The 22,014-nt window shown below is 40.4% G+C and overlaps 1 protein-coding gene across 1 annotated transcript in view; it reads left to right on the forward strand.

Annotated features, from left to right (window-relative positions):
* The window catches only part of ITGAM (integrin subunit alpha M), a 66,458-nt gene that overhangs the window by 41,715 nt on the left and 2,729 nt on the right, over nt 1–22,014 (forward strand). The window contains exons 13-24 of the mRNA XM_028514240.2: nt 12,724–12,864; nt 12,960–13,169; nt 15,596–15,726; nt 15,820–15,983; nt 17,783–17,937; nt 18,033–18,164; nt 18,296–18,369; nt 18,602–18,743; nt 18,839–18,961; nt 19,753–19,832; nt 20,729–20,812; nt 21,105–21,180. Coding sequence (XP_028370041.2) covers nt 12,724–12,864; nt 12,960–13,169; nt 15,596–15,726; nt 15,820–15,983; nt 17,783–17,937; nt 18,033–18,164; nt 18,296–18,369; nt 18,602–18,743; nt 18,839–18,961; nt 19,753–19,832; nt 20,729–20,812; nt 21,105–21,180 — 1,512 coding nt within the window. The remainder of the gene's footprint in view (nt 1–12,723; nt 12,865–12,959; nt 13,170–15,595; nt 15,727–15,819; nt 15,984–17,782; nt 17,938–18,032; nt 18,165–18,295; nt 18,370–18,601; nt 18,744–18,838; nt 18,962–19,752; nt 19,833–20,728; nt 20,813–21,104; nt 21,181–22,014) is intronic.

Below are 22,014 nucleotides of genomic sequence, written 5' to 3' on the forward strand. Positions count from 1 at the left end.
ACTGTTTTCCATAGTTTCAATTCGTCTTAATCACTACAAAGTGACAATAATCAAGACCTGTGGTACTGGCATGAGGATAGACCTATAGATCAATGGAATGAACTGAGAGTACAGAAATATATGCATGTTTCTGACAAATACACCAAGTTAATTCAGTGGGGAGCATAATTTTTTCAACACATGATGCTGGGATAACTGGATATCTCATGGAAAAGAATAAATGTGGACTCCTACTTCACAATATACAAAAATTAACTCAAAATGGATGAGACCTAAATGTAAGAACTAAACTATAAACTCCTTAGAAGGAGTCATAGATTTATTGTATGATAGATCGTCCACTCCTAGGTTTATCATTCTCCCATAATGAAAATACATGTTCAAAGAAAAAGTTATACATGAATTTTTACAGCAGTATTATTCATAGTAATCAAAAGGTAGAAAGAGCTCTGGCTGCTGTGGCCCAGTGTATTGAATACCGGACTGCAAACCAAAGGGTCGCCAGTTCAATTCCCAGTGCCATGGCACATGCCTGGGTTGCGGGCCAGTTTCCCATTAGGGGGCACATGAGAGGCAACCGTACATTGATGTTTCTCTCCTCTTTTTCACTCCCTTCCCTTCTCTGAAAATAAATAAATGAAATCTTTTTTAAAAAAGGTCAAAAGAATTTAAGTGTAAATCAACTCATGAATAAACAAAATGTGGCATATACAATGGAATACTATTTTTAAGTATATTTTATTGATTATGCTATCACAGTTGTCTCATTTTTTCCCCTTTATTTTCCTTCATCCTGTACTCTCCTTCTTTCCAGCATTCCCAGCCCTGCCACTTAGTTCATGTCCATGGGTCATACATATAAGTTCTTTGGCTTCTCCTTTTCCTATGCTATTCCTAACTTCATCTATTTTGTATCTACCAATTATGCTTCTTATTCCTTGTACATTTCCCCCAATTCTTCTCTCCCCCTCTCTGCTGATAACCCTCCATGTAATCTCCATTTCCGTGATTCTGTCATTGTGTTCTAGTTGTTTGCTTAGTTGTTGTTGTTTTTTTTTGTGGCTCAGTTGTTGATAGTTATGAGTTTGTAGTCATTTTACTGTTCATAGGTTTTGATCTTCTTTTTCTTAGATAAGTCCCTTTAACATTTCATATAATAAGGGCTTGGTGATGATGAACTCCTTTAATTTGACTTTATCTGCCTTTCCATTCTAAATGATAGCTTTGCTGGGTAGAGTAATCTTGGATGTAGGTCCTGGCCTTTCATGACTGAATACTTCTTTCCAGCCCCTTCTTGCCTGCAAGGTTTTCTTTGAGAAATCAGCTGATAGCCTTATGGGCACTCCTTTGTAGATAACTCTCTCCTTTTCTCTTACTGCTTTTAAGATTCTCTCCTTATCTTTAATCTTGGGCAATTTAATTATGATGTATCTTGGTGTGTTCCTCCTTGGGTCCAACTTCTTTGGGACTCTCTGAGCTTCCTGGACTTCCTGGAAGTCTATTTCCTTTGCCAGATTGGGGAAGTTTTCTTTCATTATTTGTTCAAATGAGTTTTCAATATCTTGTTCTTCCTCTTCACCTTCTGGTACCCCTATGATTCAAGTGTTGGAACATTTTAAAATTGTCCCAGAGATTCCTAAGCCTGTCCTCATTTTTTAAATCATGTTTCTTCATTCTGTTCTGGTTGAATGTTTATTTCTTCCTATTGTTCCAAATCATTGATTTGAGTCCTGGTTTCCTTCCCTTCACTGTTGGTTCTTTGTATATTTTTCTATATTTCACTTTGTATAGCCTTCACTTCTTCCTTTATTTTGCATCCATGTTAAATCATTTCTGTGAGCATCCTGATTACCATTATTTTGAACTGTGCATCTGATAGGTGGGCTATCTCCTCGTTGCTTAGTTCTTTTTCTGGAGTTTTGATCTGCTCTTTCATTTGGGCCATATTTCTTGTCCCAGTGAACTTGTTGCATTCTAAGGGGAGGAACCTTAGGTATTTGCCAGAGTAGGGCAACCCACTTCTCTGTGTTGTGGCACTCTATGTGGGGGAGGGGTCAGAGAGGGAACAATGCTACTTGCTCAGCTCTTGCCCTGCTTTCAGTCACTTGCCCCGCTATCCACAGGTGAATTGCACCCTTCTGGTGCTGATTCCTGGGTGGGGTGGATTTGTGTACATTCTAGGACCCTGTGGACCCCTCCAAAGAATTCTCCTGTGAGGCTGGCAGTTTCTCCTGCTGCTGCAACCACCACAGGTTTTTACATCCAGAGGTTTTGAGGCTTTATTTTTCAGTGCTGGAACCATGGGTTGTATGGTCTGTCTCCCTTCCCAGTTGTTCCTTCCAGTCTATCCACACGCTAATGTGGGACCACCTGGTCTACTAGCCACAACCTTGCCGTGCATCCTCTCTGCCCTGGCTGCCTGTATCCATCCCTCCTACCAATCCAAATGAATGTTTCTCCTTTAACTCCTTGGTTGTCAAACTTCCATACATTTTGATTTTTCTGGCAGTTCTGGTTGTTTTTGTTTTTAAATTTGTCGTTGTCCTCCTTTTGGTTGTGTGAAGAGGCAAAGTGTATCTACCTATGCCTCCATCTTGGCCGGAAGTCTCTAATCCTTCTGTTTATTGATTTTAGAGAGGACAAGAGAGAAATGAAGAACGAGAGAGAGAGAGAGAGAGAGAGGGAGGAACATTGACATGAGAGAGAAACATCAATTGGTTGCCTCTTGCACACACCCTGACTGGGTTTGAGCCCACTACTTAGGTATATCTCCTGACTCGGAATCAAACCCACTACCTTTTTGTGTATGAGATGGTGCTCCAACCAACTAAGCCACCTGGCCAGGGCTGAAATTTTTCTTGTTTCTTGAAGTAGGCTTGTATTGCTATAAATTTCCCTCTTAGAATTGCTTTGGCTGTGTCTCATAAATATTTTGGTGGTTGTGTCTTCATCTTCATTTGTTTCAAAGTACTTTTTGTTCTTCCTTGATCTCATTATTAACTCATTCATTGTTTAGTAACATGTTATTTAGACTCCATGTGTTTGTGTGTTTTTTAGTTTTCTTTTTGTAATTGATTTCTAGTTTCATGCCATTGTGATTGAAGAAGATGCTTCACATAATTTCAATCTTAAATTTATTGAGAATTGTTTTGTGGCTTAACATGTGTTCTATCCTGAAAAATGTTCCATGTTCACTTGAAAAGAATTTATATTCTTCTGCTTCTGGGTTAAATGTTCTAACATATCTATTAAGCCCATCTAGCTTATTGTGTCATTTAAGGCCATGGTTTCCTTGCTGACTTTCTGCCTGGATGATCCATCCATTGATGTCAGTAGGGTGTTAAAGTCCCTTACAATTACTGTATTACTGTTGATATTTTCCTCTATGTTCATCAGTGTTTGCTTTATATATTTTGGTGCTCATACATTGGGTGCTTAGAGGTTTATGACAGTTATATCATCTCACTGGAATTATCCACTTATCATTATGAAATGTCCCACTTTGTCTATTGCTATAAGCTTTGTTTTCATGTATATTTTGTCTGATATAAGTATTTCTACCCCAGCTTTAAAAAATTTCCATTTTCATGAAGTATCTTTTTCTATACCTTTACTTTGTGTGTCTTTTGATCTGAAGTGGGTCTCTTGTAGGCAGCATATGTATGAGCCTTGTTTTGTTTTTTTTTTTCCTGTCTATTCAGCCATGCTGTGTATTTTGATTGGGACATTTAGTCCATTTACATTTAAAGTAATTACTGATAGGTACATAGTTATTGCCATTTTATTCATTGTTTTCTGATTGTCTTTGTAGTTCTCTGTTCCTTTCCTACTCTCTTGCTTACTTCTTTTGTATGTTGATGAATTTCTATAGTGTCATGTTTGGATTCCTTTCTCTTATTTTTTGTATATTTCTTGTAGATCTTTGGTTTGTGGTTATCATGTGTTTCATTTATACCAAGTTATACTTATAGCAGTCTATTTTAAGTTGATGGTCATTTAAGTTCAAACACATTCTCACATTACTATAATTTTTACTCAACCTTTATGTTTATGTCTTTGATATGATTTTTAATTTCTTGCATTTATCTCTTAATTTATTGTCGTAAATACACATGATCTTCCTACTTTTATCTTTTAACCTTTGTGCTAGTTTAATAGTTTGTAGATCAACTGCTTTTACTAAAAATTTGCCTTTGTCCATGAGAACTTTTTCATACTTTTGATTTTTTCTTAACAAAGTTCCTTTAATATTTCTGGTAATACTTGGTTAGTCATGGTGAACTTTTTAAGCTTTTACTTGTATGGGAAACTCTTTATTTCTCCTTTGATTCTAAATGATAGCTTTGTTGGGTAGAGTAACCTTGGTTGTAGGTCCTTGCTTTTCCTCACCTTAAATATTTTGTGCCACTCCCTTCTGGCCTGCAAAGTTTACTTTTGAGAAATCAGCTGACAGTCTTATGGGAGCTTCCTTGTATGTAACTAACTGCTTTTCTGTTGTTGCTTTTAAGATTCTCTTTTGATCTTTAACTTTTGGCATTTTAATTGTGATGGGTCTTGGTGTGGTCTCCTTTGGGTTTATCTAGTTTGGGATTCTCTGTGCTTCTTGGACTTGTATGTCTATTTCCTTTGTCAGGTTAAGGAAATTTTCAGTAATTATTTCTTCAAACAGGTTTTTAGTCCTTTGCTTTTCCTCTTTTTCTGGTACCCTTATATTGTGAATGTTGGTATGCTTGATGTTTTCCCAGAGGTCCCTTAAACTGTCCTTATTTTAAAATTCTTTTTTTTGCTTTCTGATGTTTAGATTGAGTGTTTTCGGCTACCTTTCTTCCAGACTGCTGATTTGATTCTCTGCTTATCTAATCTGCTCTCGATTCCCTCTAATGTGTTCTTCATTTCAGTTATTATATTCTTCATTTCTGACTGATTCTTTTTTGTTTTCTATCTCCTTATTGAAGTTCTCACTCTATTCATCTCCTAAGTTCATTGAACATACTTATAATCATTTTTAAAATTAATTAATTTATTTTTAGGCAGAGGGGAAAGGAGATAGAAAGAGAGGGAGAGAAACATCAGTGTGTGGTTGCCTCTCATGAGTCCCCTACTAGAGACCTGGCCTGCAACCCAGGCATGTGCTCTGACTGGGAATCAAACCAGCAACCATTTGGTTTACAGGGCGGTGATCAATCCACTGAGTCACAACTGCCAAGGTATATAATCATTATTTTGAACTCTGCATCTGGTAGATTGCTTGTCTCCATTTTGTTTAGTTCTTGTTGTGGAGTTGTGTTCCATTTTTTCATTTGGAACATGTTTTATTAACACCTCATTTTGGCTGACTCCCTATTTGTTGCTGTGTATTAGGTAGAGTTGCTATACTTCCCAGTCTTGAGAGATTGGCCTTGTGTAGGATGTGCCTGTGGGGCTCAGTGGTACAGTCTCCCTGATCACCTTAGGTAGGTGCTCCAGGTGAGTCCCTGTGTGGGTTGTATGTTTCCTCCTGCTATACTTGAACCTTGATTGCTGTTGGCATGTCAGGGGGTGGGGTTGACCCTTAGGTTGTCTGGCTGTCAGGGCTGGGTGTGACTACAATGGGTGAGCTGTTGTGCTGGGGCTTACCCCACAGAGCAGGTGTCTGGTACAAGCTTAGTCTGCCCTTTGGATGTGTTATTTGTGGAATTGGTTGTGTGGTGCTCTGGTGTGGTCTGAAGCTAGCCACTGGGTGTGTTGATTTTGGAGCCTCATGGGATGGAATCTAGTCTAAGCCAAAGTCAGCCATCACTTGTGTGGCCTTGGGGCTACCTGGTAGGAACTATAAAGTAATCTGCTGTTGCTGCCACTTGTGCTGGGCTTGGAAGTGATTGAGAGAGTCTATTCCGTGAACCCAGGCTGGCTGCCACTTGTGTCAGGCTGGGGTCCCTTTGGTGGGTACCAGTATGCAATCTGAGTTGCTCTACCACTTGTGCTGCACTTGTGGCTACTTAGTTGAAACTACATTTCAAGCCAAGACTGATTTTCACTTATGCCAGGCTTGGGCCAGTTATCAAGATGTACAAGGTATGCTGAACCTGCCAATGCTTTTTTTGGATTTGTGTGTCTTTGAGAGAGTTTAGGAAAGTCCATAGCATGATCTCAGATAGGCCACTTGTGTTGAGGAGCTGCTGGAGGGAGCTAGTGCCAAGTAGTTGGATTGGGTGCAGCTGGTTCTCTGGAGTCACCAGGGTTGGGAAGCAGTATTAAGGCAGGTTAATGGAGAGCTCAAATTTGGCACTTACCTGCACTGGGCCCACTGGGTCAGAGAAACCCTCAACAAGGAACAAGGGTGACTACCAGCACTTCTGCCCCTGGAGAGAGTTGCCTTGACACTTGCTCCTCCAGTTCTTACCCTGAAGTTAGTTAATTTAGTTCTTTTTTATGTGTCCTTGGCACTTTTGACCTGCTGCTCCTGTGCTGGAGCTTAGAGGGGGTGGGTTTGTGAGCAAGTGAGTTTATTTATGGGTTGTTTAAGGGTAGCACCTTGGTATCTAGCAGTCCTTTGTCTCTCTCCAACACAATTCTTGATGGTTTTCACAGCCAGATACTGTGGGGGCTTCCTTTCCTGGCACTAGTGCCACAGGCTGGGGAGCCAAGTGTGGGGCTAGAACCCCTTATTCTTCGAGGAGGACCTTCACAGACAAGAAATTCCTCCCAATTCTTAATCACCACACCATGGTTTTGGGACCTACCAATTCTGCATCTTTACCCCCAGTACCAGTTTGTACATGGATGCTTCTTTTTTTTTTAACTATTTTTAAAAAGATTTTATTTATTTATTTTTAGAGAGGGAAGGGAGTGAGATAGAGAGAGAGAGAGAGAGAGAAACATCAATGTGCAGTTGCTGGGGGTCATGGCCTGCAACCCAGGCATGTACCTTGACTGGAATTGAACCTGGGGCACTTTGGTTTGCAGCCCGTGCTCAATCCACTGAGCTATGCCAGCCAGGGCTGGATGCTTCTTTATATCCTTAGTTATAAGATATAACTGGTCTTCAGGTGGTTCTCAATGATGGTTGTTCTATAATTTAGTTGTAATTTTGATGTAATTACAGGAGAAGGTGGGCACAGTTTACCTACTCTGCTATCTTGACCGAAAGCTTTTAGCCAATTGATTTTCAATGAAGGCACAGAGACAATTTAATGGAGAGTTCAATGGTGTTGGAATAACAACATGCATAACAAAAAACAAAATAAAATAAAAGCCCCTACCTATATCTAATACCATATTAGGATTAATTTAAAGTAGATTATGGATCTAAATGTAGAATCTAAAACTACAATACTATAATCAGGATCAGAGTGAAAATAAATGACATAAATACAAAGAAAGGAAAAAACAAATTCTAAAGATCAATGAATCCAGGAGATGGTTCTTTGAAAAGATAAACAAAATTGATGAACCTTTAAAGACTCATCAAGAAAAAGAGAGAGAGGACCCAAATTAACAAAATCAGAAATGAAAGAGGGAAATAACAGCGGATGCCACAGAAAAACAAAGGATTGTAAGAAAATATTATGAACAATTGTATGTGAAGAAATTGGAAAACTTGGATGAAATGGATAAATTTCTAGAATCATCCAATATCCCAAAACTGAATCAGGAAGAAGCAGAACAACTGAATAAGTTTATAACAACTAATGAAACTGAAGCAGTAATAAAAAAATTCACAGCAAACCAAAGTCCTGGATCAGATGGCTTCACAGGTGAATTTTACCAATCACTCAAAGAACTGACACCTATACTTTTCAAACTATTCCAAAAAATTCAAAAAGAGGCGAGGCCTTCCAAGTTCTTTTTATGAAGCCTATGTCATCCTAATTCCAAAACCAGGTAAAGACAAAATAAAGAAATAAAACAATAGGTCAGTATCCCTGATGAACATTGATGATAAAATCCTCAACAAAATACTAGCAAAACAGATCCAGCAATACATTTTAAAAAATTGTAACACCATGATCAAGTGGGACTTACTGTGATGATGCAAGGTTGGTACCATATTCACAAATCAATAAGTGTGAATATATAAACAAAATGCAAGGTAAAAATCATGTGATCATATCAATAAATGTGGGAAAAGCATTAGATAAAACCCAGCACCTATTTATGATAAAAAAAAACTCTAAGCAAAGTGGGAATAGAGGAGTCAAACCTCAACATAATAAAGGACATATACAAAAAACCAACAGCCAACATCATACTCAGTGTGCAAACCTAAAAGCATTTCCTCTAAGATCAGGAATAAGACAGGGATGTCTGTTTTCACCACTCTTGTTCAGCATAGTACTGGAAGTCCTAATAGTGATTAGACCAGAAAAAGTGAAAGGCATTTAAATTGGAAAGGAGGAAGTAAAACTGACATTATTTGTAGATGACATGATATTGTACACTGAAAACCCTGTAGGTTCCACCAAAAAATTACTAGACCTAAGAAATGAACTTAACAAAGTAGCAAGATTCAAAATCAATACTCAGAAATTGATGACATATCTATATATCAATAATGAACTATCAGAAAAAGAAACTAAGAAAACAATCCTATTTACTATTGCAACACAAAAAAATGATGTACCTAGGAATATCTTTAACCAAGGAGGTAAAAGACTTGTATTCAGAAAACTATAGGACACTGAAGAAAGAAGTTGAGGAAGACACAAAAAAAGTTGAAACATATACTGTGTTCATGGACTGGAAGAATTAACATCATTAAAATGTCCATATGACCCAAAGCAATCTATAGATTCAATGCAACTCTTATCAAGGTACCAATGACATATTTCACCGATCTAGAACAAATATTGGCAAAGGACCTAAACAGGCACTTCTCCAAGGAGAACATACAGAGGGCCCATAGACATATGAAAGGATGCTAAGCATCACTAGCCATCAGATAGATGCAAATTAAAACCACAATGAGATACCACTTCACATCAGTCAGAATGGCCATCATAAATAAATCAACAAATAATAAGTGCTGGCAAGGATGTGGAGAACAGGGAACCCTAGTCCACTGTTGGTAGGAATGCATACTGGTGCAGCCACTCTGAAAAATAGTATGGAGTTTCCTCATGAAATTAAAAATGGAACTGCCTTTTGACCCAGCAATTCTACTTCTGGGAATATGCCTCAAAAATCCTGAAACACCAATTCAAAAGAACATATGCACCCCTGTGTTCATAGCAGCATTATTTACAATAGCAAAGATTTGGAAACAGCCTAAGTACCCATCAGTAGATGAGTGGATTAAAAAATTATGGTGCATTTACACAATAGAGTACTATGCAGCAGTAAAAAAGAAAGAATTCTGCCCTTTTTTTCTATTTTTTTATTTTAATCATTGTTCAAGTAAGAATTCTACCTTTTATAATAGCATGGATGGAACTGGAGACTAAATGCTAAGTGAAATAAGCCAGTTAATGAAAGACAAATGCCATATACCCTCACTTATAACTGGAATCTAATGAATGAAATAAATGAACAAGCAAAATAGATCAGAGGTACAGAAACATGGAACAGAATGATGGCTGTAGGAGGGGAGTGGGTTGCTGGGAACTGGTTGAAAGAAGGTGATGGGCCCTGGCTGGCGTAGCTCAGTGGATTGAGCACGGGGTGGGAACCAAAGCATCACAGGTTCAATTCCCAGTCAGGGCACATGCCTGGATTGCAGGCCATGGCCCCCAGCAACCGCACATTGATGTTTCTCTCTCTCTCTCTTTCTCCCTCCCTTCCCTCTCTAAAAATAAATAAATAAATTCTTTAAAAAATACATATTTAAAAATTAAAAAAAGAGCAGAAACTTGCGGTTACTGCAACAATTCTTAAAAAAAAAAGAAGGTGATAGGATTAGGCAAAGGACATATATGCATGTCCCATGAACATGAAAAACAGTGTGGGGATTGACTGTAGGAATGTAGGGGTGGGCTGGGGGAGGGGGACAAAGGGAAAAATTGGGACAACTGTAATAGCATAAACAATTAAAAAGACTAAAAAAAGAGAAATAAACCTTAACTCTCACTTGAAAAAAAATAAAACTACAATACTTGTGGAAGAAAACAGTAGGAAATATTCATGACCTTGTGTTATACAAAGCATTCTTACATATAACACTATAAACATGGTCTATAAAGAGAAAAATTGATAAATAAGACTTCATGAAAATGAAAAGATTTTGCTCTGTGAAAGGTACTATTAAGAGGATGAACAGATAAAGAATATATTTGTAAATTTCCTTCTTTTTATTACATATCTGATAAAGGACCTATCTCGAATATATAAAGGACTCTTAAAATTCAACAATAAGCAATCTAAAAAATAAGCAAAACGCTTGAACAGATACCTCACTGAAAAAGATATATGGATGGCAGAAAATCACATGAACACATGTTCCATGCTATTAATCATTAAGGAGATTCCATTAAAACTGCAGTAAGATACTACTGCACATTTATTAGAATAGTTAACATAAAAAAATAAACTGGCAATATCAAGTACTGCCAAGGACATGTAGGAACTGAAGCTCTCAAACATTGCTTAGAATGGAAAATGGCATGACTATTTTGGAAAACAGTCTGTCAACATCTTATAAAGTTCAATATAGTATGGTATACAGTTACCATACCAGGAATCCTTCTCTTAGGTATTTATTATTTACCTAGGAGAAATAAGAACAAATGTTTACATGAAAACCTGTGTGTGAGTGTTTCTAGTGGCTCTATTCATAATCACCTAAAACTAGAAGCAACTCCAGTGTCACTCAATTGGGGAATGGCTGAACAAACTGTGGTAAATAACAATGGAATACTAACCAGAAATAAAAAGGAATAGATTACTGATACATACCACACCATGGATGAATTATTTTGAAAATAATTTTAAAAATGATTTTATTTATTTATTTTTAGACAGAGGAGAAGGGAGGGAGAAAGAGAAGGAGAGAAACAACAATGTGAGAGAGAAACATTAATCGGCTCCCTCCTGCATACTCCCCGACCTGGGGCCAAATCTGCAACCCAGGGCTATGCCCTGACCAAGAATCAAACTGGCAGCCTTTTGCTGAATGAAGCCCAAACAACTGAACCACACTAGTCAGGGCACCATGTATGATTCTTAAATGCATTATTCTAGTGAAACAAGCCAGACCCAAAAGGCTACATATTCTATAATTCTGTTTATATAACATAATGGAAAAGACAAAACTCTAGGGATGGGAAATAGATCAGTGGTTTCCATGGGCTGGTGATTGAAGGAAGAGGTTGATTACAGTGAAGCATGAGAGAATATTTTTGGGTGATGAAATTATTCTATATCTTGGCCATGGTGGTGGTTACATGACTATGTGTTTTGTCAAAACTCATAAAACTACACTAAGAATACTAAATTTTAAAAAATATTTTATATATTTATTTATTTTTAGACAGAGGGGAAGAGAGGGAGAAAGAGAGGGAAAGAAGCATCAATGTGTGTTTGCCTCTCACATGCCCCTCACTGGGGACCTGGCCTGCAACCCAGGCCTGTGCCCTGACTGGGAATCGAACTGGCAACCCCTTGGTTCTCAGGGCAGCACTCAATCCATTGAGCCATACCAACCAGGGCAGAATACTGAATTTTATTGTTAAGTAAATTATACTCCAATAAACCTGACCTAAAAACAAAAATATCCTATTGACTTTGGGATGATGCTTAAACACTCTTGTTGGCCTGTCAGTGAGGCCTCTTTCAATGCTGTGTGGGGCAGAAGTCAGACTGCAGTGAGCCATGTCTTGACATCCCCTGCAGTTTTCATTCCTAGATCTTGCCCCAGTTTGAATTTGCTGTAAACATACATCCCCCTGTTTATCTGTAACTATTCCCTCTGCTCTACCCTGCTGCACCGAACACCTGGAAGGCTCTGTCTCCAAGTCCTTGTATGTTGAATGAATGAATGAATGAATGACTAAATTCATGAATCCTGTGGGCAAATTCTACATATTGACATTGAACATAGTTTTGTTTTTTGACACATATTTGAAGTTCTTTTAAAAGGTAGACATTATTTTTCAATATCACACAATAATATTTCTGTAGTAATAGTTATTTTTAATCCAAGTCAGTTGATTCCTTATTAGCCAGACTGCCAACTTTGATTTTTTACCCGCCCCCTCACCCAAAGGCTTCCAATGTATTGAAAAGATACCCTGTCTGCTCTTGCAAGGCTTTTCTGTCTGTAGTTTCCAATCCAACTTCTTCTTTGCTATCTTTTTTTAAGGTTTTATTTATTTATTTGTAAAGAGGGGAAGGGAGGGAGAAAGAGAGGGAGAGAAACATCAACTTGCGGTTGCCTCTCATGCGCCCCCTACTGGGGACCTGGTCTGCAACCCAGGCATGTGCGCTAACTGGGAATTGAATCAGTGACCCTTTGGTTCACAGCCCGCACTCAATCCACAGAGCTACACCAGCCAGGCTCTTCTTTGCTATCATAATAATCTTCCTGCAACACCATTTGGGGTAAAATCCTCACTCACTGCCCGTCAGATCTATAATATGCTCCTCTCTCTGTCAGCACATTCAAATGAGATTTTATCATGAATCATATAGAGGATCACATCTGCTACAAAGGGCCTTCCCCAGCAGGCATCATTTTCTTCACAGGGAGAAAACTCCCACACTCTGTTTTAGTTGGGAAGAGGTATGTGATCCTGGCCTCATCTCTTTCAGATTGGCTCCTACTTTGGGGCCTCCCTGTGCTCCGTGGATGTGGACAGAGATGGCAGCTCAGACCTGGTCCTCATTGGGGCTCCCCATTACTATGAGCCGACCCGGGGGGGCCAGGTGTCTGTGTGCCCCTTACCCCGGGGGGTGAGTGGCTGATGACCAGACCTGGGCTGGGTGGGGCTGGGTGTGGGGTGGAGGGGTTTCCCAGGTTGAGGGGTTGCCTTGGTTTTGTTCTGCAGAGAGCTAGGTGGCAGTGTGAGGGCATTCTCCGTGGGGAGCAGGGCCACCCCTGGGGTCGCTTCGGGACAGCCCTGACTGTGCTGGGGGACGTGAATGGGGACAAGCTGGCAGATGTGGCCATCGGGGCCCCGGGAGAACAGGAGAACCAGGGTGCAGTCTATCTGTTTCATGGGACTTCAGGACTGGGCATCAGCTCCTCCTACAGCCAGGTAAGACCCCGTTACTGTCCCTGTCATGACAGTAACCTCTTTACCCATCTGCCCCTTTCTAATTCAATGTTCCCATGGCTGCCAGATTCGTTCTCCCATTGCTCCTTTCAGAACCTTCAAAATAATAACACACTTCACATAAACCTTTCAGAACCTTCAAAATAATAATACACTTCACATAAACCTCAAAAACTCCTCAAATCTAGATTAATTCTTACCACAACTGCAGGAGATGCGTAGGGGCACCAATATCTGCAGTATACAGATGAGGAGATTAGGCGTAGGGGTGATAAATGGCAAGCTAGAAGTGTAGGGATTTGGCATTTCTTTTTTTCTGAATCTTAGTCTTGGTAAGGTAACCAATAGTCCTGGTTTGCCTACATCTGTCCTGGTTTTAGACTGAAAGTCCCCCATCTCAGGAAACCCTTATAGGTGGTCACCCTACAAGGACTGCATACTTCATGGGGTTGTGACTTGTGCAGTCACACAGGGCTCCTCTCTCAGGGAATTTAGAAAACTTTCAAATTTACAAGCAAAGTTGAAAGAATTGAACAGCAAACATCCATATATTTACAACCTAGAATCTACAGTGAACATTTTCCTAGATTTATTTGATCACATATCCATTCTTTTTATACAGTCCATCTTATTTTTAATGCATTTCAAAGTAAGTTGCAACATCAGTCCACTTCATCTGCAAATATTTCAGCATGTACACAGTTAACTGGAATTCAGTATTTGCTTAGTGTTATTTTTAAGATAAAATTTATGAACAGGAAATGCACAAATCTTTAGCCATTCAATGATTTTTGACAAATGCATACACCTGTAGCAACTCACTCTCCTATCAAGATACAGAACATCGTTATCACTTCAGAAAGTTCCCTCTTGCCCCTTCCCATATTTTGACCCACTTCATTCCAGAAGAAACTATTATCCTGATTATTTTCTACCACAGATTAGATTTGCCTGTGCTAGAACTAGGTAGGCCCCAGTAATTTTTACAGGCTTGTTAGTTGTAGTCAAGGCTAAGCAACTGCCTTACCTATGGAGCCTCTTTTCACAATTGTATATTATAATTATGCCTCTTTTCTTTGGTGTCTGTTGCTTTTCTGTGTAAATGGAGTTTGAAGGCTCTGGTTTTACTTTATTTTTATTACAAAAGCTTTACATGTGTAAATTTATAAATCTAGAGTGAACAGTGAAAGCCCCACTTCCCCTTATCTGTACCATAACTTACCCTACAAAGGAAAACAAGGTTAGGAGGAAGATAGTTTATGTGTCTGAATGCACACACACACATGCACACATCCCTTGCAGACTTTAGAATTAAAAACAAATGCAGAAAGGATTCACATTATCCTGTTGTTCTATTGTTTGCATTTTTCACTTTTTCCCCCCCTGTGATTGGTGCTGGAAGGGGGTGCTCAGTGTTTGGACAAGCAAATAGACTGTGGCTTTCCCAATTTCCACATTATACATAATTTCAAAACAAAACTTCATGCCAACAGAATACAATAATTTTTTTCTCAAAAAAATTTGAGTTATGATGTACCTGCTGTAAACACACAAATCTTAAGTGATGAGCTTTTACATATCTGTGACCCCAAATAAGCACCACTTAAAATTAAGATATAGTGAATTTCCAGTATCCCATGCTTCCTTTTAATTGACAAGATCACTTTAAAAATCATGGTAAAATATATATGATATACAATTCACCATCTTAACTATTTTAAAGTATGTAGTTCAGTGGCATTAAGTACATGACAAAAATACCAAATTTCTTTTTATTTTGCTGTTATTCTTTCAGTGTTACTCTTACACATAGACTAGAGAGTCAAAATTGTTCTTAAAGGCTGATTATGGAAAACAATGATTTCCATACCTACACTATGTTTTCGTCTTTATTTCCTCTTATCTTGAGGAAGCCACTTTCAATGATTCTCCATGCTTGACATGATTTTTTGTTGCTTTTTAATTTTTGTTTTAGCATTGACTTCTCTCCATGGGAGGTGAGGACTGAGTCCTTTCAGAGCCCTTTGACACATGTTCACATGCCTTCCCCCCTTCCCCCTATTCCTAATATTTAAGTGATAATTTTGGGTTAGATCAATATTCAGTGTTTGCACTATCCTGACCATATAAATGAGATTCAGCTGAGTCAAACTGCATGCTTATGCTATGCTACTTCTTTTCTGTAGACTATTTGTTTTCCCTCAAAAACCCAGGTAATTAATGGAAACTTTGGCTATCTCAAGACTGTGGCCTAATGCTGAACACTTGCCCTAATCCCTTGAGAAACTGTAGGAAATGAGACTTGACTGGAGCCCAGACAGTCTCTCCTTGAGTCACCCTGGGCAACTGAGTTATACATTTCCCTTTCTTTCCCATTCCCTTTCTCCCCTCCTCTTTTCTACTCCCAGAGAATTATAGGCTCCCAGCTGTCCCCCATGCTCCAGTATTTTGGTCAGTCACTGAGTGGGGGCCAGGACCTCACAATGGATGGATTGGTAGACCTGGCTGTAGGGGCCCAGGGACATGCACTGCTGCTCAGGTGAGAATCTCTCTGGGCATACTAGGTTATCTTCCCTTTAAGGAGCAGCTTCACTGTCTGAAGACCCCTGATGGCCCTTTGGTGTCTCTATAGGTCCCAACCTGTGCTGAAAGTTGATGTGGCCATGGTCTTCACACCCAGGGAACTGGTGAGGAATGTGTTTGAGTGTCAGGAACATGTGGTGAGAGGCCAGAATGCTGGGGAGGTCAGAGTCTGCCTCCATGTCCTCAAGAGCACACAGGACCGGTTGAGACAAGGTGAGCCTGGTGGGTAAATCTCAACAGGTTAAATGACTGGGGAAATTAATAGGTAGCCCAGCTTTCTCAGCATTTTTGGTAGCTCAGAACAAAGTGCTCACTGGCTCTAACAGCCTTCTCGAAGCTTGGCTGGAGTAAGCAGCTGATTCCCCTCCTAGGTGGGGAGGCCCAGCAAACCCCATTGAACAAGTAAGCATGTGACACTTCCTTATTCTCTTCAGTTCTCCAGATCACCAATGGCCCCATACCTATGAATTAATTGGGGCCTTTTTTTAAACTGAGAACTCATTTAAAGGGGAGTTGGCATTGATGAAGTTAACACAAATTCACAAAGCATTCAGACATGCATTTTATCACAATGAACTTGCCTTCTTCCTTTGTTTCTACTTTTAAGGAGTGACATTGTTCTTGGGGTAGAGGAATAGCACTGGTGCTACTAGAGAGAAATAGGAGAAGGTCATAAAAGTAGGTTTCTAGTAGTAATTTTACTGGGCTGAGGAGACAGTAGCCAGAATTTGGGGCAGCCAGCCTGAATAGAGATTGAGAGCAAAGTCTGCTGTGTAGAGGATTGCTGAGAAAGAACTCCCAGATTTACATAGAAATTCCTTTCAAGGCATTGGCTGACTCCTAAGCTATACATATGCAAGCCAATCTCTAAGGAACAGTTGAAGATGGCAACTGTAGAGCTAAAGAGTTGAGCAGAAATTCAGCAGCTGCCTATTGTTGGGGAAACAGAGATTTGGGAGGGGCCTTTGTCGGCAACTTAGCCTTTCTATTGGGACAATGTCCAATGAGTTCAGCAACCAGGAGAAACAATAGACAATAAAAAAAAAAGACTCACAGGTGCTTCATAAATTAGAGTTATCAAGTAGGAATTTTATAAATAACTCCAATTAATGTCTTTAAGAAAAAGGGGGTAGGGGTGAGCTGGGATGGGGGTAAAAGGCAGAAAATTGTACTCGAACAACAATTAAAATTAAAAAAAGGAAAAAAGGAAATGATGGAGAAATTCAGAAAAGACTTGAAATTCATAAAATAGAGTCAAATGGAGACTCTGGCACTGAAAAACACACTAAAAAATTAAGATTTCAATAAACTGATATAGTAGTAGATTAGAAGTGGAACAGAGAATGAGTGAACTGGAAGGTAAAGCAATTGAAAACATCCAGATTAATATACAGAGAGCAAAAGATGAAAGCAATAGAAAGGAACCATTAGAGGCGTATGGGACATGGTGAAAGATCTAATAAACTTGTTAGTGGAATTTCCAAAGGAAGAGAGAGAGAGGGAGAGAATAAGAAAGAAGCAACAGTTAAAAAAATAATGGTGAACAATTTTCTAAAACTGATGGAAGACATCAAGATTCTCTACCATATCAAAGCAGGATAAATATACAGGAAACCATACCATGGTATATTACACTGGTGTACACACATTCTACATTGTACTACACCAAAGTACAAACTGCTGAAGACCAAAGACAAAGAAAAAAAGTTAAAAGCAGCCAGAATAATTATTTATTTTTTCTGGGACTTAATTTTCCAATATGGAACAGAATAGCTACCATTTATTGAGCACTTACTATGTGGCAGTGTGCTAAGTGCTTCATAGATACCATTCTCATTTTGTTTTCACCACTGTGAAAGTACAGTTATTGCCCCCAATTCAAAAATTGAGACTCAGAGAGGTCTTAGCTGCCCAAAGTTCTGCAACTGTGGGCAGATGAGCTGGGCTTCAAACTCCTGCCTGCCTGACTCCAAAGCCAAGCTTCTCACCACTGTGATGCCCTGCCCCTTCAGGAGAGATCCAGAGCACTGTCACATATGACCTGGCTCTGGACCCAAGTCGCCAACATCCTCGGGCCATTTTTGATGAGACAAAGAACAGCACACGCAGAAAGACGTGGGACTTGAGGCTGGGTCAGAAATGTGAGACACTGAAGCTACAGTTACCGGTGAGCGGGGAGTAGCCACACTCCTGGGTTCTCCAAGTATGGGGTGTGTTTGGGAGCTGAGAAGGTAGACCCCGCAAAACACTACTATCTCTCAGGAATGTGTAGAGGACTCAGTGACCCCCATTATCCTGCGCCTCAACTTCTCTCTGGTGGGGCAGCCCTTGTCCTCTTTCGGGAACCTCCGGCCAGTTCTGGCTGTGGATGCCCAGAGACTCTTCACAGCCTTGGTGAGTCTTGCAGGGGCATGGATGGGACCAGAGGCCAAAACTGTTGAAACTCATTTTAATTTTATTGTTTCATTTCACATCATTTTATTATCTCTTTTCATTAACATTTTATCATATTCTATTTTTTGCAGTTTCCCTTTGAGAAGAATTGTGGCAATGACAGTGTCTGTCAGGATGACCTCAGCATCACCTTCAGTTTAAAGAAGTGAGTGTCTTTTCCTCATTGCTACCTCCACACCTACACCAAGACCCGGTGCCCTGGTATTCTCCTGGCCCCTGAAGGATCCCGGCATGGCACAGAGCAGCTGTTTTGGAGACATTTGTGTGTCTGCTCCATCCACTGTCTTCTCTCTCTAAGTGTCTATGCCTCCTTCCCGCCAGAGCAGACTTCTCACAAGGAAGTTCTCACCTCATATCCTGGCTTGTTCTCCCCACAGCCTGGACACCCTGATGGTGGGTGGTTCCCAGGACTTCACTGTGATGCTGACTGTGAGAAACCAAGGCGAGGACTCCTATAGGACTGAGGTCTCCTTCTTCTACCCACCTGGCTTGTCCTATCGGACAGTGTCAGGGATCCAGGTAGCTAAATTCTTCTCAGGCTCCATCTGACTTTGCTTTCTTGGTCTCCATGGCTGGTGGTCGACATCCTCACCTTTGGCTCCCTTGCCTTCCAGAACCAGCACTCATGGCGATCCTGGCGTGTGACCTGCGAGTCTTCCCACTCCACCAAAGGGCCTGAGACCTTGCATAGCAGCACCTGCAGCATAAACCACCCCCTCTTCCCAGGCAACTCAGAGGTCAGACTGAGGATTCCTCCTCACCTTTTCTCCTTTGTCTTCTGAGTTCTTCTCTTCTTTTAAGTAGAGTTTCCTTTCTTAAAAAATATTTTATTGATTCACTTTTAGACAGAGGGGAAGGGAGGGAGAAAGAGAGGGAGAGAAACATCAATGTGTGGTGGCCTCTCATGCGCTCCCTACTGGGGACCTAGCCAGCAACCCAGGCATGTGCCCTGACTGGGAATTGAACTGGTGACCCTTTGGTTTACAGGGCAGTGCTCAATCCACTGAGCCACACCAGCCAGGGCAGAGTTTCCTTTTTTTTTTTTTTTTTTGAGAAAGAGCTTTATTGAAATATAATTCACATACTACATAGCCCACCCATTTAAAGTATACAAATTCAGTGGTTCTTAGGTTGTTCACAGAGTTGTACATCCATTACCATGATCAATTTTAGAATATTTTCTTACCCCAAGAAGTGATCCTGCTCCCCTTTGCTATTAGCCACAGTCCTCCTATTTCTCCCAGCTCTAGGCAACCACAAACCTATTTTCTGTCTCTAGAGTCACCTATTCTGAATATTTCACATGAATAGAATCATATTTATGTGTGTGGTTCTTTGTGTTGGGCTTTTCATTCTGCATCCTGTTTTCAAGGTTCATCCATATTGTAGAACTTCATTCCTTTTTACTGCTGAGTAATATTCTGTTTTATGGATACACCACATTTTATTTATTCATTCTTCAGTCAATGAATATTTGGGTTGTTTCTTCTCTCCTATTCTTGTTAGTCTCTCTTTTCTCCAACCCCAGGTCACTTTTAATATCACATTGGATGTGGACTCTCATGCTTCTCTTGGACACAGACTACTTCTCAAGGCCAATGTTAGCAGGTACGCTGTGCTTGGCCTCCCACAGGTATCCTCCACTTTGCAGTCACAACCCTTTGCCCAGGGTGAACAACTGCACTCTCCCCACTGGTTCTTCCTTTGGCTCATTAATTCAATGAACACTGAATGAACACTCACATGTGCCAGGCATTGTGCCCAGTGCTTGTGGGACATGGATGGACAAGACAGCCATGGTTACTGCCCTCACAGAGGTTATAATTTTGTGGCAGAAAGACAGGAAAGCTGGCAATTACAATGCAGCATGAAACAAACTATGTACTGATTTTTGAGATCTTGGTGTTCAGAGAAGATTCCCAAAGAAGATATGTTTAGCCTGCAGGTTATCCAAATAAAGGCATACATTGAAGGTAGGCATGAAGACAGAGTGAAAGAAGAGTGAGTGGACCAATCAAAGCATGGAGACTGGAAAGATCAGACTGTGTTTAAGTGTGGCCTGAGCACATGATGTAGGATTTAAGGAGTTGGTGAGATATTGTCAGTGTCATAAACTGACTGATGGGTCCTATTAGGAAATTTGCAGTTTAAAAAAATTTTTAACTGTTGTTCAAGTACAGTTTTCTGTCTTTTACTCCCAGCCCAGCCCACCTCCCTGCCCCCCTGGGAGATTTGCAGTTTAACCGGGGAGTAACATGATCACATTTGCATGGTAGAAAGATCACTTTCCCGGAGTGCTGGGGTTTGGGGTGGGGGCAGTTTTCAGAGACCAGTGAGAAAAAGGCACCACAGACATCCAGGTGAGTGGGGATGGGCCTGGACTAGGTGGAGGCAGTGAGTAGAAAATAGTGGTAGTTAGGATTCATGAAGAACGAACCTGGTGGTTGATTTGAGGTGGAGGGAGGAGGAGAGGGAGAAGGAAAGAGCTCTCTGTTTCCCTTCAGTGAGAACAACATGCCAAGGACCAACAAAACTGAATTCCAGCTGGAGCTGCCTGTGAAATACACTGTCTACATGGTGGTCACCAGGTGCTGGCTTTTTGGGCTGGACACGGCCCATGGTGTATATGTGTGTGAGTCTGTGCACATGTGTGCCTGTATGTGCCTGAGGGTATATGTGCATGGGTATTTGTGTATGTGTGTTTGTGTGTGGCCTAAACTGGCACACATATTGCCCCCTGCACACCATCCTGCTCACACCCTCTCAGGGCTGCATTACTCATGTGTTTGTTTATTCCCTTATACACTTAGCCTGAGACCCCTCTTCCAGAACACTCCTGATGTTCTGTCATCTCCTGCCCCTTCTTCTTTCTACTTCCAGCCGTGAGGACTCCACCAAATATCTTAACTTCACAGCTTCAGAGAAGACCAGCCATATTATAAAGCATCAGTATCAGGTGGGGAGTTGAGGCCAGGAAGGGAAACTAATGTGCTAGAATGCAGAAATTAATGGGAAGCATGCATCAGATGCCTGTTGTGTGCAAGGTTCTGTTCCAGGCTTACTCTCTATACACACACAAAGCACACAAGCATGTACATACATATGTGCATATAGTCAAACCCTGGTATCCAGGGGGGATTAGTTCCAGGACTCTCCCCTTATTACCAAAATCTGTGAATGCTCAAGTCCCTGAGATACAATGGTGTTATACAATATTTATATATTACCCATGCACATCTGCCTATATACTTTAAACCATCTCCAGGTTACTTATAATACCCAATACAATGTAAATGCTATGTAAATAGCTGTTATACTGTCTTGCTTAGGAAATAATGACAAGAAAAAAGTCTGCACATGCTAGGCAACCATTATAGGCCAAACTACATAGTACATGTCAGCAACAATGTAACATTTTTTCCTGAACATCTTCCATCAACACTTGGTTGAATCTGAGGATGCAAAACATGTGTGTTCACTCATTTTATCTTCATAATGACTCTGTGGCAGAGGCACTGTCATGATCCCATTTACAGATAAAGAAATGGGCTCAGAGATGTTAAAACACATGCCAACAGTTACCAACAGTAAGTGGATGAGCCAACACTTAGGACCAGCCTATCTGGCTCTTGAATGTGTGTTTAATTGCTACATTTGACTGCCTCCCAGAAAGCATCAAGTGGCAGGGACCTGGGTCTGTGAGGCCTTATTCAGGTGTCCTGGGTTTTCAGGAGTGGGAGGCTGATTGTAGCTACAGAAAGGCCAGAGCCCTGATACCCAGCCCCCCAAC

This window comes from Phyllostomus discolor, chromosome 3, assembly GCF_004126475.2.
Source record: "Phyllostomus discolor isolate MPI-MPIP mPhyDis1 chromosome 3, mPhyDis1.pri.v3, whole genome shotgun sequence".
In the NCBI taxonomy this organism is placed as follows: domain Eukaryota; kingdom Metazoa; phylum Chordata; class Mammalia; order Chiroptera; family Phyllostomidae; genus Phyllostomus; species Phyllostomus discolor.